General features: G+C 42.6%; 1 protein-coding gene across 1 annotated transcript in view; it reads left to right on the top strand.

Annotated features, from left to right (window-relative positions):
• LOC5573435 (vacuolar protein sorting-associated protein 13B) overlaps positions 1 to 14,607 on the top strand; it is a 66,280-nt gene that overhangs the window by 39,175 nt on the left and 12,498 nt on the right. Inside the window, exon 6 of the mRNA XM_021837917.1 lies at positions 14,299 to 14,513. Coding sequence (XP_021693609.1) covers positions 14,299 to 14,513 — 215 coding nt within the window. The remainder of the gene's footprint in view (positions 1 to 14,298; positions 14,514 to 14,607) is intronic.

Genomic DNA, 14,607 nt, shown 5'->3' with positions numbered 1-14,607 from the left:
TAAAAATAAAAAAAAAAGTTTCCAGCGAGACTCGAATACCAGACCTTTGGATCCCTAACCCAGTACCATACCACTACACCACATACCGCTTCATGATTAAGGAGTGATTATTTGCCAATATGAAAGGAAGTTTGCTCTACAACACACACGCTTTGTTGTTCTTTGCAGCCCACCGCCAGAAGATACTAACATCGGGTGGTAAATTTCGCTAAGTTATTGCGATTTCATTTGATGCTAGTTTGCATTGATATATGATCTGTCAGTTCATACAACTTGACGCGATTCTAGATTATACTATTTACGGCATGGTTTGTTGTCAACAAAGTTTGTCGACAATGAATCGTAGTGGAGGATTATATACAATTTGTGTTAACATTTATTCGTTTTGATTTGGCATATTGTGCGATTCTGATTTTTGACGTATGAATATGAGATTTTTGGCACACATTCTTATACGATACGTGGTTCACTGGGTAGGACGATCTTCGGCGGTGTGCAGGAGAACGGTGTGTGGCGGCGAAGGATGAACCACGAGCTCGCCCAACTCTACGGCGAACCCAGTATCCAGAAGGTGGCCAAAGCTGGAAGGATACGATGGGCAGGGCATGTTGCAAGAATGCCGGACAGCAACCCTGCAAAGATGGTGTTCGCCTCGGATCCGGTTGGTACAAGAAGGCGGGGAGCGCAGCGAGCTAGGTGGGCGGATCAAGTGCGTATCGATTTGGCGAGCGTGGGGCAGAACCGAGGATGGAGAGATGCGGCCACGAACCGAGTATTGTGGCGTGAAATTGTTGATTCAGTGTTATCTGTGTAGATGTTAACTAAATAAATGAAATGAGATATAATCTGAGGGTTTTTATCTTAAAGTCGAACATAACAGTTCTTTCCCCTTTAGTAAACAAATATCGAACGATTTAACAATTTTGATTTGTTTTCGAATTAATGGATACATAAATTAGGTCAATCATATTTTCACTTTTAGCTTACTTCTGTAATTTAATATCTATTGTTGATTCGAACACTATAAAAGCAACTACTTAATAGTGGTAACACATAAGCATATTTTTCTCTTTCTTTTTCTTTTTAAACACATTCGAATAGGTCGTGATCCATCACCTCCATCAGAATCTTTGAAGCTCCGCATCCTCGTTTGATCTTGTGTACGGATGGGACTACGTCTCGCTATTTTAAAACGTCTACCATCATTTTCATTGTTTTTGGGAACCATGGGAACATCCGGAAAGTCATGGAATTCTTCCTCGTCAGAAATGCTACTCGTTCTTCGCCTCTTGGAACTTTGAACTGGTATTTGTACCCTCGAATAAGTTGTTGACGATTTCAACAGTTTGAGCTGATTCCGATGCGCGTTGATAGTGTGGCTGTCAAAAGAGATACGAAAAACATTCGGTGAGATCCTTTTGACATACTGGGCGAAAATCAATTTTTCTAATTAGCGTGTATGATTATTCTTATATAAGATTTTGTCACCCAAAACCAAATTAAGAAAAGGATCCCGTGTGGGCGTACAGCAAGTATCTAGATAAACATTTTCCTATCCAGGAAAAGGTTCTAGATAATTTTTATATTGTTTTCTTGGATTGATTAGATCAATCAAGGTTTTCGGTTTAAAACTTAGCATTTTCTCCGATGGGAATTTGTCATCTGAATTGCAAGTGTTTCTATAATCCATTAAAAAATATGTTACACGATCTTCCACATCTAGAGATCTTATCTCCGGGTCTAACATAAACTTCTTGAACACATCCTTTGCCACCCTAACCATTCGCTCGACCTGTCCATTTCTGCTGGGAGGACTTTTCATTACTCTTGTTCCCTATTTTTCCATGGAAGTTATGAAAAGACTAGAATTGAACGGAGGTCCTCCATCAGTGACCAACACATCTGGAAGTCCGAATCTGGCGAAAATAGCTGTAAATTTTTTTTATGACTTTACTAGCCTCTGTCCCATATTTCATTAATTCAATTTCTAGCCATTTTGTGTGACTGTCTATTACTAGCAAATATGTTTTGGAATCAAAATAGAAAAAAATCAGCGTGAACACGGCTAAACGGGCGCGTAGTAGGTATCCAAGAAGTGTTACATTCCGGTTTGGGAACCACTGCTGTTTTAAGGCATGCTTGACAACATTTCACACAATTCTCAATATCTGTGTTCAACCTAAACCAAAACAGACTACGGCGAGCTTGTTGCTTCATTTTTACTACTTCACTGTGGTTTGCATGCAGAAGCTTTAACATGAGGTTTCTTAATGACAAAGGTATTAAAACTCGATCTTTATATAAAATGCAACGGTCCACAATTTCAAACTCTTGCCTCAAGGAATAAACCGGCTGCCAACCTTTATCCACTCTTTGTGGCCCACCTTTAGAAATATACTCTGCTACTTTTGAAAGAAACTGGTCCTGCATACTTTCTTTAGCGATTTGAGAGAAATCCAAAGGAAAATTGTTGAACAAATTTATGTTATTGATAAGCCCGCTGTCAATACTTTTTGGAACCGGTTGCTCTAAAGGGAACCTAGAACAAAAATCAGCGTTGCCCATTTGAGATGAAGGCCTATAGTAAATGTCGAATTCATAAATTGACATTTCCATAACATAACGCTGCTATCTAGTTACGCATAATTGATGTTTCCCTTCTTTACCGAAAATCCCCAAAAGAGGTTTGTGATCAGTATATATTGTGAACTTCCGACCAAACAGAAATTTTTGAAATTTCTTTACGGTACAGATCAACGCTAATGCTTCTAAGTGCAGAATCGGGTATGACTTCTGTGCAGCATTTAGAGAAAACGACACAAAACTTATTGGTTTTTCTTTACCATCTACTAAATGAGCGAGAACACCTCCCAAACCGTAATTGCAAGCGTCGGAAACTACTATGATGGGTTTATGTTGATCGTAAAATTCCAGCATATTGGAATTAATCAATGCAGTTTTACTATTCTGAAAAGCTCTCGGGCACTTATCATCCCAAACAAATTTATTGCCTTTTTTCAATAACGCAAATAATCAATTCAGTTTTATTGCTAAATGTGGGACAAATTGTCCATAGTAATTGATTAAGCCTAAAAAGGCCTTCAGTTCTGAAACATCTTTGGGAATTTTGGCTTCTTGTACAGTCAGTAATTTTTCAGGAGAAGGCAGTATTCCCTTATCTGTTAATAAATGGCCCAAATATGGGAGTGATTGTACAAACAATATACATTTCTTTAAAGTAACTTTTGCATTTGCATTTTGCAGTCTTTGAAGTACTAAAAATAAATTATTTTGGCATTCCTCTCGGGTTCTGCCCGCTATTAGAAAATCGTCAAGATAAACAAAAACATGTTTGAGCCCAATCAAAATATTGTTCATCACTCTTTGAAATGTTGACGTGCTCGACGAAGCGCCCAGTGGTAGGCGGTTATACACATACAGACCCTTAATAGTATTTATGACAACACATTTTCTTGATCGCTCTAATAATCGTAATTACGTGTACGCCCCCATCAAACCGAGACAGCAAAACCATTTACAGCCTGATAAGGACGCAAAAATGTCCTGTGCTAATGGTAAAAGATACGTTGTGGGTATGATGCATTTATTTATAGACACTTTGCAGTCTATAACCATTCGAATATCATTATTTTTTCTTTAAAACTATCACAATTGGGGAAGCCCATTCACTGACCTGGATAGAACATATAACATTTTGTTGTTCCAAGGTATCCAAATGTTCCACTACAATTTTCCTCAGCTTGAAAGGTCAGAATTAACATTACCCTTAATTTCCTGCCGGTTTTCCTCCAATGAGTTAATGCTCATGGCGCTCCTAAAAGTTTTCCTCCAATGAGGGTGTACACCACAGTAATCTTTTCCCGGCCCCGAATTCACTCGATGAAATTCGCGGACCGACCTTCGACGCTCAAGGCGGACTGGGACTGGCGGCAGACACAGACACTGGGGGGACTTCAGCACACGCGGGTTTTCGGATTTTCGGATTAGCACTAGATATCGTGGTTCACGGGTGGTAGGTTTAACAAGACTGACTTTATTCAAGGATGGGGGTTAACTTTTATAGGGTAGCATATTGGTTAGTATTAGTATTAGGATGGTTGATGCGCAAATTAGTATTGATATTGTACATAGAATAGTATATAAGATACAATTCAATTGAATTTACAGTTTCCAGGCCAAAACAACTTTCTCTCTATACAATCTGAAGCTATTTACCGTTATGTTCGATTTGAAGTTAGTTTTAAGCTAGGGTAAAGTCTTACAGATTCATTTTATTTATTTGGTATTCAACATCCCGGCCGCCAAAATGAATTTATTCCTCCGAATCTGGCACCAAACGATCCACCACATTTAAAGGAGCAGTGGCCAGCTCCGCATCGATTTCCACTGGTAGAAGGCAGAGTTTACTAACCGCTCTCTGAGTTACTCCAGTGGCTGTTTTAATCGACGCGACTCTAACGAGCCCATCCTCGCCTGGATGAACATCCACAATCCTTCCTATGGCCCACTTCTGAGGAGGCAAATTGTCATCCTGAAGTAGGACTATCGCGTTCTTGACCAAGTTGGCTGAAACATCTGTCCAGCGGTAACGATTCTGCAGGTTGCTAAGATAGTCTCTACTCCAGCGTTTCCAAAAGTGTTGCGATAATCGTTGAACTTGCTGCCAGCGTGACAGTCGTCTCTCTGATAGGTCAGTAAGATCTGGTTCCGGTATGGCATTAAGTGGTCTGCCAACCAGAAAGTGGCCTGGAGTCAGAGGTTCCAGGTCCTGAGGATCCTCTGACATCGGTGATATTGGGCGGGAATTCAACGTCGCTTCTATCTGAATCAGCACAGTTCGAAGTTCTGTTTCAGTGAGCAAAGCGTTCCCGACAACACGACGAAGATGAAACTTCATTGATTTCACCGCTGCTTCCCAAATGCCCCCTAATGACGGCGATCTGGGTGCTATGAAGTGAAATTCTGTTCCACCGTCAGCGCATTCCTTTATTACGACATCTTTTTGCGCTTGGGATAGGAAAAGTCGTCGTAATTCACCTAACTCTCGTTGCGCACCAACAAAATTGCGACCATTGTCACAGTAGATGTGGTGTGGTTTTCCTCGCCTACCAACAAAGCGACGAAGACTGGCGATGAACCCTTCCGTGGTGAGATCTGGTACTAGATCGAGGTGTACTGCCTTAACCCCTAGGCACACGTAGATGGCAGCGTACACCTTGATCGGTATCGCTTTACGATGTGCTTTGCGAACGTAGAGGGGTCCAGCAAAGTCGACGCCAACGTTGTCGAATGGAAAAGATCTGGTGACCCTTACTGGTGGTAAATCTCCCATCATTTGCTCAAGTAATCGAGGGCGCGCTCTAGCACATGTAACACACTGATGAACAACTGATCGTGCTAGATTACGACCATTGAGCGGCCAAAATCGTTGACGAAGCGACGAAAGCAACAATATTGGCCCACCGTGGAGCGTTTTAGCGTGCTCCAGAGTAGCTATCAGCCACGTTAAGCGATGCTTGGCAGGGAGAACGATGGGATGCTTTTCATCAACGGAGAGCGCAGAATGATGAAGCCGGCCGCCAACTCTAATTACGCCTTCAACAAGCGACGGCTTCAAAAATCGCAGCTTTGATTTTCTATCAACGGTGGCCCCTTTTTTAAGCTGCGCAATCTCCGGACCAAAACATTCCTCTTGCACACGACGAACGAGACCGACAAGAGCGCGATCGATTTCCGCGGACGATAACGGACCGGTGACGCGATCGGAAACATCACGACGAGTGTTTTCGCGGAACCGATGCCCCCACGCACATATCCTGAGCAGACGACCAAGTTGCGAATATCGATCGATAACATCTTCCACTTCTGCAATGATGGGCAACGCAACAGTCATACGCTGCTCTAATTCTTCACATAAATGGTTTTCTGCATTATACCTTTCGGGCCATGGCAACATTGACAGCCTGAGCCACCTTGGCCCATGCCACCAGAATGTGCATTCCGTCAGATCCCGAAGACTAACACCCCTCGAAATCATATCCGCCGGGTTATCTTCGGATGGAACGTGATTCCAAACTGCTGATGATGTGAGTTCTTGTATCTCTGCCACCCTGTTCGCTACAAAGGTCTTCCATTTAGACGGTGGAGCAGCTAGCCAACTCAGTACTATTGTGGAGTCTGTCCATAAATAGACAGGGACCGATAGCGATGTACTTCTATTCACCATCTCCAGCAAATGAGCTAACAAAAGTGCCGCAGAAAGTTCTAATCTTGGAACCGATTTGTTGTTGATAGGAGCGACACGAGATTTGGCGATCAAAAGTTCAACTGAACACTTGTCATTCTCGTCTACTGATCGAAGATAAATGCACGCCCCGTATGCTAGCTCTGAGGCATCGCTGAAGCCGTGTAACTCAAGTCGGTGGTACGGGTATTTCACTACTGAACGGGAAACCTTGAAGTCCCGTATAAAGGGGATGCTATCATGAAAATCTTCCCAATCTTTCCGAAAATTATCCGGCAACGGCATATCCCAATCTAGATGTTGCTTCCACAGCGACTGCATCAATATTTTTGCTCGCACAATCGAGGGTCCGAGTAAACCCAGAGGGTCAAATAAACTGCTCATTTGAGAGAGAACTGTTCGTTTGGTTAGTGGAACATTTTCTTTTAGATTAGGCAATTTGAAGGCAAGTTTATCACTAGCAGGTTCCCAAAGCAATCCAAGAGCAGATATCGTCGGGTTGTAATCATCGAGCTCCAGCAGGGTACGAGTTTCCTTCAGCTCTTCTGGAATGCTATCTAGTACCGCCTGACAGTTTGATGACCACTGGCGAAGGGGAAATCCTCCTGCACGAAGCAACTCTATCAGTTGTTGGACGACTGTTACCAACTCCGATTCATCATTACATCCACTTAGCAGGTTGTCCATGTAGAAGTCTTTCCTAGCAACAGGTGCTGCAAGCGGGAAATTTGCTTCTTCATCTTCAGACAACAGTTTCAACACTCGTGTCGCCAAAAACGGAGAAGAATTCAAACCGTATGTTACTGTCGTTAACTGGTAGGCTTTCAAAGGATGATCTGAATCGAAACGAAACCAAATTCGAGAAAGCGGTTGGTCTTCGGGGTGGATGAAAATCTGCCTGAACATCTTTTCAATATCGGCGGAAATCACGAAACGATGAATACGGAAGCGAACAACTATTTCCACTAAGGAATCTTGTATCGTGGGACCGGCTAGCAAGACATCGTTGAGTGATAGTCCGGAGGATGATTTACAAGAGCCATCGAATACTGTGCGCAATTTGGTCGTAGCACTATCCATTTTCAATACTCCATGATGAGGAAGAAAAAACTGCGGACGTTGGCACAGCTCTTGAGAAGATATCTCGCGCATATGTTCCATTTCCAAAAACTGTTGAATGAAGCTATGGTAAAGCATTTTTTTCTCTGGGTTTGTTTGTAACGATCGCTCTAATGAGTAAAATCGCTTCGCAGCTCGACCCTGGTTATCACCCAAATGCGACAGGAGCTCCTCACGCTTTGGAAGTCTTACGACATACCTCCCTTGTTCAGTGCGTGTTGTATTGGCCACAAAATGTTTTTCACAGTATTTCTCATCTGGTGACCAAGGTTTAGTTTCGCGGATGGTTTCCAATTCCCAAAACCTCTTGAGAAGTTCCTCAATCTGAGCGGTTTGAGTAGTGAAACATGTACGAGGGTCTGCATGGTCATGATCCGCTACTGGACACGATCCGGAAACAATCCATCCAAGGACTGTGTTTTGTAGGGACGGAAGATGATCGCCAAGTTTAATGCGGCCATACCGTAGGATCTCAAAAAAGTATTCGGCACCAAGAATAATGTCAACCTCTTGGGATACAAAGAAAGCGGGATCTGCCAAACACACATGTGGAGGGATAGGCCATTCTTGAATGCTGACCGTCGAAACAGGCAACTTGATGGCGAGAGATTGCAAGACCAGAAATTGAGGTTCAACCGAAAATGCAGATGTGAGCGACGATACTTTGGCAGTGACCATCTGATCCGATTTAATAGTAGCTTGGCCAATACCACAGATTACCACGGGACTGGATACACGGGTTCGCGAAAGTTGCAGTCGTTGGCTTAATGCACTCGTCATAAAATTGCTCTGGGAACCAGAATCTAGCAGACACCGGGCGAAAAATTTACGTCCGTTGTTCCCCTCAATCTCAACTAGCGCAGTCGGGAGAATCACTGTTTTTGGTGTTTTTGGAATCTTAGACTTCTCACAAGTCATCATGGCCACATTCAGGTCCGTGTACGCAAACGGCGGTTGTGACTGACTAGACAGAGTCGTCGTCGAAGAAGAGCGAGAATCTTGCAGACTAGGCGTCTTCGCGGTTTGTTGAGAACTAGTTGGCTGAGCTACCATGGTGACTGCTTTAGGGGACTGACTACCAGAGGAAAATGGAGGTGCGAAATTCGCTCCATGAAGTAACGTGTGGTGCTTCTTGGGACATCGGTTACAAGTTTTCCACGGACAAGATTTAGCGAAGTGATCGACCTTTCGGAGGCAATTCAAACAGAGCTTGAGATTCTTAGCAAAATCTAATCTTTGGTTCTCGGAGAGCTTATTGAAGTCAGGGCATTGATACAGCATGTGATCCTGGTGACATTTGGCGCATTTTCGAAGAAACTTCGGATTTGATGGAACAGGCGGAGAACTCACATGGACGGCTGATTTTTGTGGTTTAGGCTTTGCATTTTGATCTCTGTTTGGGCCAACTGATTGCAGCACCCTTGCATAGTTTTGCAGATAATTCACCATAGACACGTACGAAGGTAAAGATTCCTCATCACCCTCTTCTTCGTCCGCGGTACCACCCAGAATGGCTGCCACGTTGTCGGAATCAAGACGGACACAATGATTTTCCCATTCCCTCAAGGTGTTCGGATCAAGGCGAATGGACAGCTGGAAAACTAACAGCGAGCTCCAAGCCTGTGTGTCTTCTCCCAACCGCTTAAGCACTGATAAATGCTGCTCGAAACGGTCGACAAGATTGAGCAACTCTTCTGCCGATTCTCGTTTCATCGACGGGGTATCGAACAAAGCTTTAATGTGGCAACGAACTAACTGACGCTTGTTTTCGTACCGCAATTTCAATGCCCTCCACGCATCACGGTACCCATCCTGACTAACCGGAACGGAATTCACTATTCGCGATGCGTCACCCTGAACCAGACCCTTCAGGTACTGAAACTTTTCATAGTCACTGATTTCTGGGCGACAACCGATGGCGGAATCGAAAGCGTCTCGAAAAACACACCAGTCTTCAAGACGTCCACTGAATCGTGGCAGACTCAACTCTGGATATCGAATATGCGTTACAGTTTGCGCGGGTTGAGGAAACGTTGGAGAAAGGGATTGCTTTTGCAACTTCAAAACAATTGCACGCATATCGCAATATGATTCTTCAAACTCTAGCCTTTCACTCTTGTACGGGGCATCACCGTGCACTGACTCCAACTCACAAACCACGCGACGATAATCTTGGGCGATTTGATCAATTCTTTCCGACCAGGCATCAATCGAGTTTATTAACTTATCGCCTCCGTCGGCAAAATTTGCTTTTAACTGCTCAAAAGATTCCAGCAAGTTCTTTTTCGTTCCCCGCAAAAACACGGGATTCGAATCGGGATCAGTCTTTGGGGGCATTTTTACGCGGCACTAAGGGCACAACGTAAACGAAACGGGTGGTTGCTTTCCGGGTCAACACGCGGGTCGACACTACCGCGACGCGATATTGATCGAAATACGACGAGCCAATTACCGGTTGGCTGTCCGCGACATTCGTGTGCAAGGAATAAAAAATGCAGGGTACTTACGCAGCTGACTGGTGGTGAAAGCTGGTGGCTGCTCTCTTTGGATGAGGCGACGCGCAAAAACTGGATGTCAGCTAGCGGGAACGAGTCTGCTGTACACGCTGCAATGCCGGTGATAACACCAACACGGAAATCTCGGGATCAGTTCACTTCGACACAAAATCTCTGCAACCTTCACTAACACTATGGTTCCAACCGTTGCACGTAGTAGTTCCGGGTTTCTTGTGGTGATCGTCCGGGTTTCTGGTTCCACTCACAAATCCAGCGAAGCAAAATACGATTCCACCAAGAGCGAAAATAACTACTACGGCGAGAGAGTTCCGAAATTCACTGCTGATATTTCAGCCACAGCGATCACGCCGGTACGAATTAGCGAATATACAACGCCACAACACAAGTACACTATCACCGTTGACGCGTAGAGGTTCCGGGTTTCTTGTAGGGATCGTCCGGGTTTCTGGTTCATCGAACAGAACCAGCGAAGAAAATGTGATCACCTACAAGCGAGAAAAAATACCGCTACGCGCGAATACAGTTTGATAGTCGGCGCTAACACGCTTAGCTAAGCCGACGGCACTACCACGGAAAGTTTGACGCTATCTTTTTTCACAAACACGTGGTTGGTGTTAATCGTCACTCACTCAACCAGCGTGGCTTCCGAACACGTGCTTACGCCTAGGCGATCTCGCAAACGGCATACGCACACAAGCGTGTCTCCACTCGACGCAATACGCGACAACGAACAGCGTAGCACTGCACACGCGCACTCGATTCTGTGGCTGTGTATGAGCGACGGGAACGACGCGCACTTTCTTCACGCTCTCTCTTTTTGCTGTTTGAGCCACGTTTCTCACACTACCGACGCGCAAGTTGTATGCGCACGAAACACAACGAACCACGCGGCTGGTCCGAACACGTTGTCGCTTCGAAATTTTCACTTATAACCGCGGCTCCACCGGTCAACTGTCCAAAGAATCCGGTTCGAAGGACCACTTTGTACACCACAGTAATCTTTTCCCGGCCCCGAATTCACTCGATGAAATTCGCGGACCGACCTTCGACGCTCAAGGCGGACTGGGACTGGCGGCAGACACAGACACTGGGGGGACTTCAGCACACGCGGGTTTTCGGATTTTCGGATTAGCACTAGATATCGTGGTTCACGGGTGGTAGGTTTAACAAGACTGACTTTATTCAAGGATGGGGGTTAACTTTTATAGGGTAGCATATTGGTTAGTATTAGTATTAGGATGGTTGATGCGCAAATTAGTATTGATATTGTACATAGAATAGTATATAAGATACAATTCAATTGAATTTACAGTTTCAAGGCCAAAACAACTTTCTCTCTATACAATCTGAAGCTATTTACCGTTATGTTCGATTTGAAGTTAGTTTTAAGCTAGGGTAAAGTCTTACAGATTCATTTTATTTATTTGGTATTCAACAGAGGGTAAAATGAATCCATCCAATCACGATCAAACAGCGGAACAAACTTTCCTGGTCCATCAATTATGACTGAATTGACACGTTCTTTGTTATTATCCACCACTACATTCCTAAGGAAATCACTGCTCGCATAATGAAGAACTTTATTCAGTTTTTTTTCTTCATATTTCTTGCAGATCTTATTTCAAGTCAAAGCTACTAAAATACTAAGTACCACTCAGACAGAAATGTCGTAGTGAATGTCTTGAGGTATCCTAAGCGGATTTGCTGCTCGTATTTTTTGACAAGCCTTAACAAGCTAATGAGAAAATTTCCAAAAAACAACCTCATTAATGAATCATGAAGCAGTTTTTACACGATATGTTTATGGAATAAATACCATAAATCGGTTTCTTGTGTTCAACAAAAATTGTGAAAAAAAATATTTGCAGAAATTTTTCATTGATCCTTAAAGAATTCATAGAATACTTCTAGAAGAGTATCCTTGAAAGAATGCTTGAGAAATTTTAGAAAGAATTACTTAAAGGTCCCATGTGGAACTTTCAACATAGTTCCTTTAAATATCTGATTAAATTCTTAGTATAATTCCTAGAGAAAACCTCTAAAATAATGGAGTATAGATGGAAAATACTTAGAGCATTACCTGTAAAGATTTCATGAGGAATCTCTAAAAAAAATTTAAAGGAATGCTCAAAAGAATTTCAAGTGAACCGAGTGAAGTTCCAACTATAACTTTGGTTCAAGTAACGATTCGTACCATTTCTCGACTGAAAAAAAAGTATGAAGAATTGATTCTTAACCAGTTTAATAAATGGAATTAATTTAAGCATCTTATTACACACGACTGTATGCTTCAAACATTCCACCTGAACATTTTTTATGGATTTCTTTCATAAATTACTCTATAAATGCATCAAGAACGGATTGATTCCTTTCCTCTCCACCAGGTTTTTTTTCCAAAAGGTCTTCCAGAGATACTTCTGCTAACATTACACAAATTTGGTTCATTTCTACGAGTGGCGTGAGGAGGTGAGAATTGTCAGTCTCGTATAACGAGGTGACAATTCTCAACTCGAGTGAAGTGACTCTCCATTTGGTTTACACGGCAAGTCACTTCACTCCAGTCGAGAATTGTCATCTCGCTATACGAGACCGACAACTCTCACCTCGTGCCACTCGTAGTATCATATCAACCCAATCAATTGTCTTAGGTGTACTGGTTTGTCTTATTGTCCACGAAGAACCTTTCCCACGGTCCTGTCACGGTTACCATCTAGTAACATCAATGGTTAAACCTTGAATATTTCTTTATTTTGAATTCTATTTATAAAATTTTGAAATTTCTTGCGTAGAAGAGTTCCTTGTGGTAGAATTGATGGATACTTGGGGAATTTCCTTTCAGATTCCGGCGTAGACGACTTTTTGGAGTGTCTTAAAAATCCTTGTGTTTTTGTCGAAGTTTAATAAAATATACTTTTGTAAATATTGTTACACAAAAATCCTAAGAAAACAGTTGTAGATGCTGGTGGAGAGCCTTCCTTGGCCGAGTGGTTAGAGTCCGCGGCTACAAAGCAAAGCCATGCTGAAGGTGTCTGCATACAGTATAATCGTACCTGCCACACGATATACGAATGCGAAGAATGGCGAACTTTGGCAAAGAAAGCTCTCAGTTAATAACTGTGGAAGGGCTCATAAGAACACTAAGCTGAGAATCAGGCTATGTCCCATTGAGGACGTAAATGCCATGAAGAAGGGAATGCTAGTGGATAAAACCGGTGTACTTTCCAAAACAATTACTAAAAGAGTGTCAGAAGTAATTCTTGGAGAAATTTTAGGAAAAAAATATCTTTAAAAATGTCTAGACCAATCCCTTGAAGAAATACCGAGAAATTTGTTGAAGGGAGAGATTCTCAATGAATATTTCAAATAACTCCTCGATATTCATATATTACTAGTAGTTCAAATGGCAGGTTCCTTGAAAAAAAACCTTGTTTGTTCCATATAGGGTTTTTGGCAGCTTTGTTGCAAAATTTGTTGTTAGACTCCAAGCATTCTCCAACAAGTTTATAATACTGCAATTCATTTTTAAAAAAGGAATGTTGTGGATAAAAAATTGTAAGTTGATTTAGTTTTTTTTTCATCGGATAGAGGCATTCCTCTGGTAACGCCATTGCACAGATTTTTTTTTAGACCAAATTGCGTTTAACGCATCACAGAGCAGAATTTTAAGAAAGCTTTAAATAAGAAGATTAGGATTTGTATATAAGTATAATTTAGTTAGAAAATAGTGTAATGCCCAATTATCGTATAAGTCTGAAGTTTGTCCCCGTCCAGAGTTCGCCTCAAAACACGTTGTTTTACCATAGCGAAACACTCAAACCAACCAATTGGCAACACTTGCTACAGCGTGCTCCCCGCCATGCAGAGTCTGTCTCTGGACCTAATCAAACGATGACGACTATTAGGTAAAAACCTCCTACCCCGTCTAACTGAAGTTTGTATTTACGAGCAAACCAAGCAAAGTGTGATAAGATTTCGTCGCGCTCATTCAGACAGAATGTGATTGCGGTTTTCACTACCCAGCTGTACCTCCTAAATGCATTGAGAAATTTTCCCTCTTATCCATAAGAGAACTGTTCCAGCATCTCTATCAACTTCTATCCATAATCACATTGTGGTTTTCCGCGACCAGTAGTGATTGACCTTTCTGCTCCGAACGATATCTCCGAATAGGCCAGCCTCTGGTTCAACTCGTTCGCTGGTGGTTTGAAAATAATCGCATCTTCCTTGTACTTGCTGATAACAGTGACAAATATTTGTTCAGCAGTTGTAGCAGCAATTGATGCGTGCGCACTTTTGCTTTCTGTTTAGTCATCACTCACAAAATAACTGGAATTTTTCCCATAATGAACCTAAGCTATGTAAGAGTTAGTCTAACCCAGGTTGTTGTTTTGATTGCAGGTCACCAATCTAGTTCTAACATCACTCACGGAAAACAACATCCGAGTGTTGATCCTTGCGTCGCAGTTCGTCGTGACGAATTACTCCAGTGTCGATTTGCGCTTCTGGTCGTTCGGGGTGCTCGTCAACGAACGGCTTGATCAGGTTCGCCAGGATGACGCTGCGCCACATACCGCTTGCTACAGTCTACCGAAGAACAGCCGCAAGTGTGAGAAGTAAGTTCGTATGGTTGAGGTCCTCATATTGTAGGTTCTGTAATCCAAAGTAACATTTATCAAGTTTTTTTTATATATTTTGAAAATTTTGTAA

The sequence above is a fragment of the Aedes aegypti genome, chromosome 1, assembly GCF_002204515.2.
Source record: "Aedes aegypti strain LVP_AGWG chromosome 1, AaegL5.0 Primary Assembly, whole genome shotgun sequence".
NCBI lineage: Eukaryota > Metazoa > Arthropoda > Insecta > Diptera > Culicidae > Aedes > Aedes aegypti.
The sequence above is the reverse complement of the archived record's forward strand: the minus strand, read 5'-3'. Positions and strand labels throughout refer to the sequence as shown.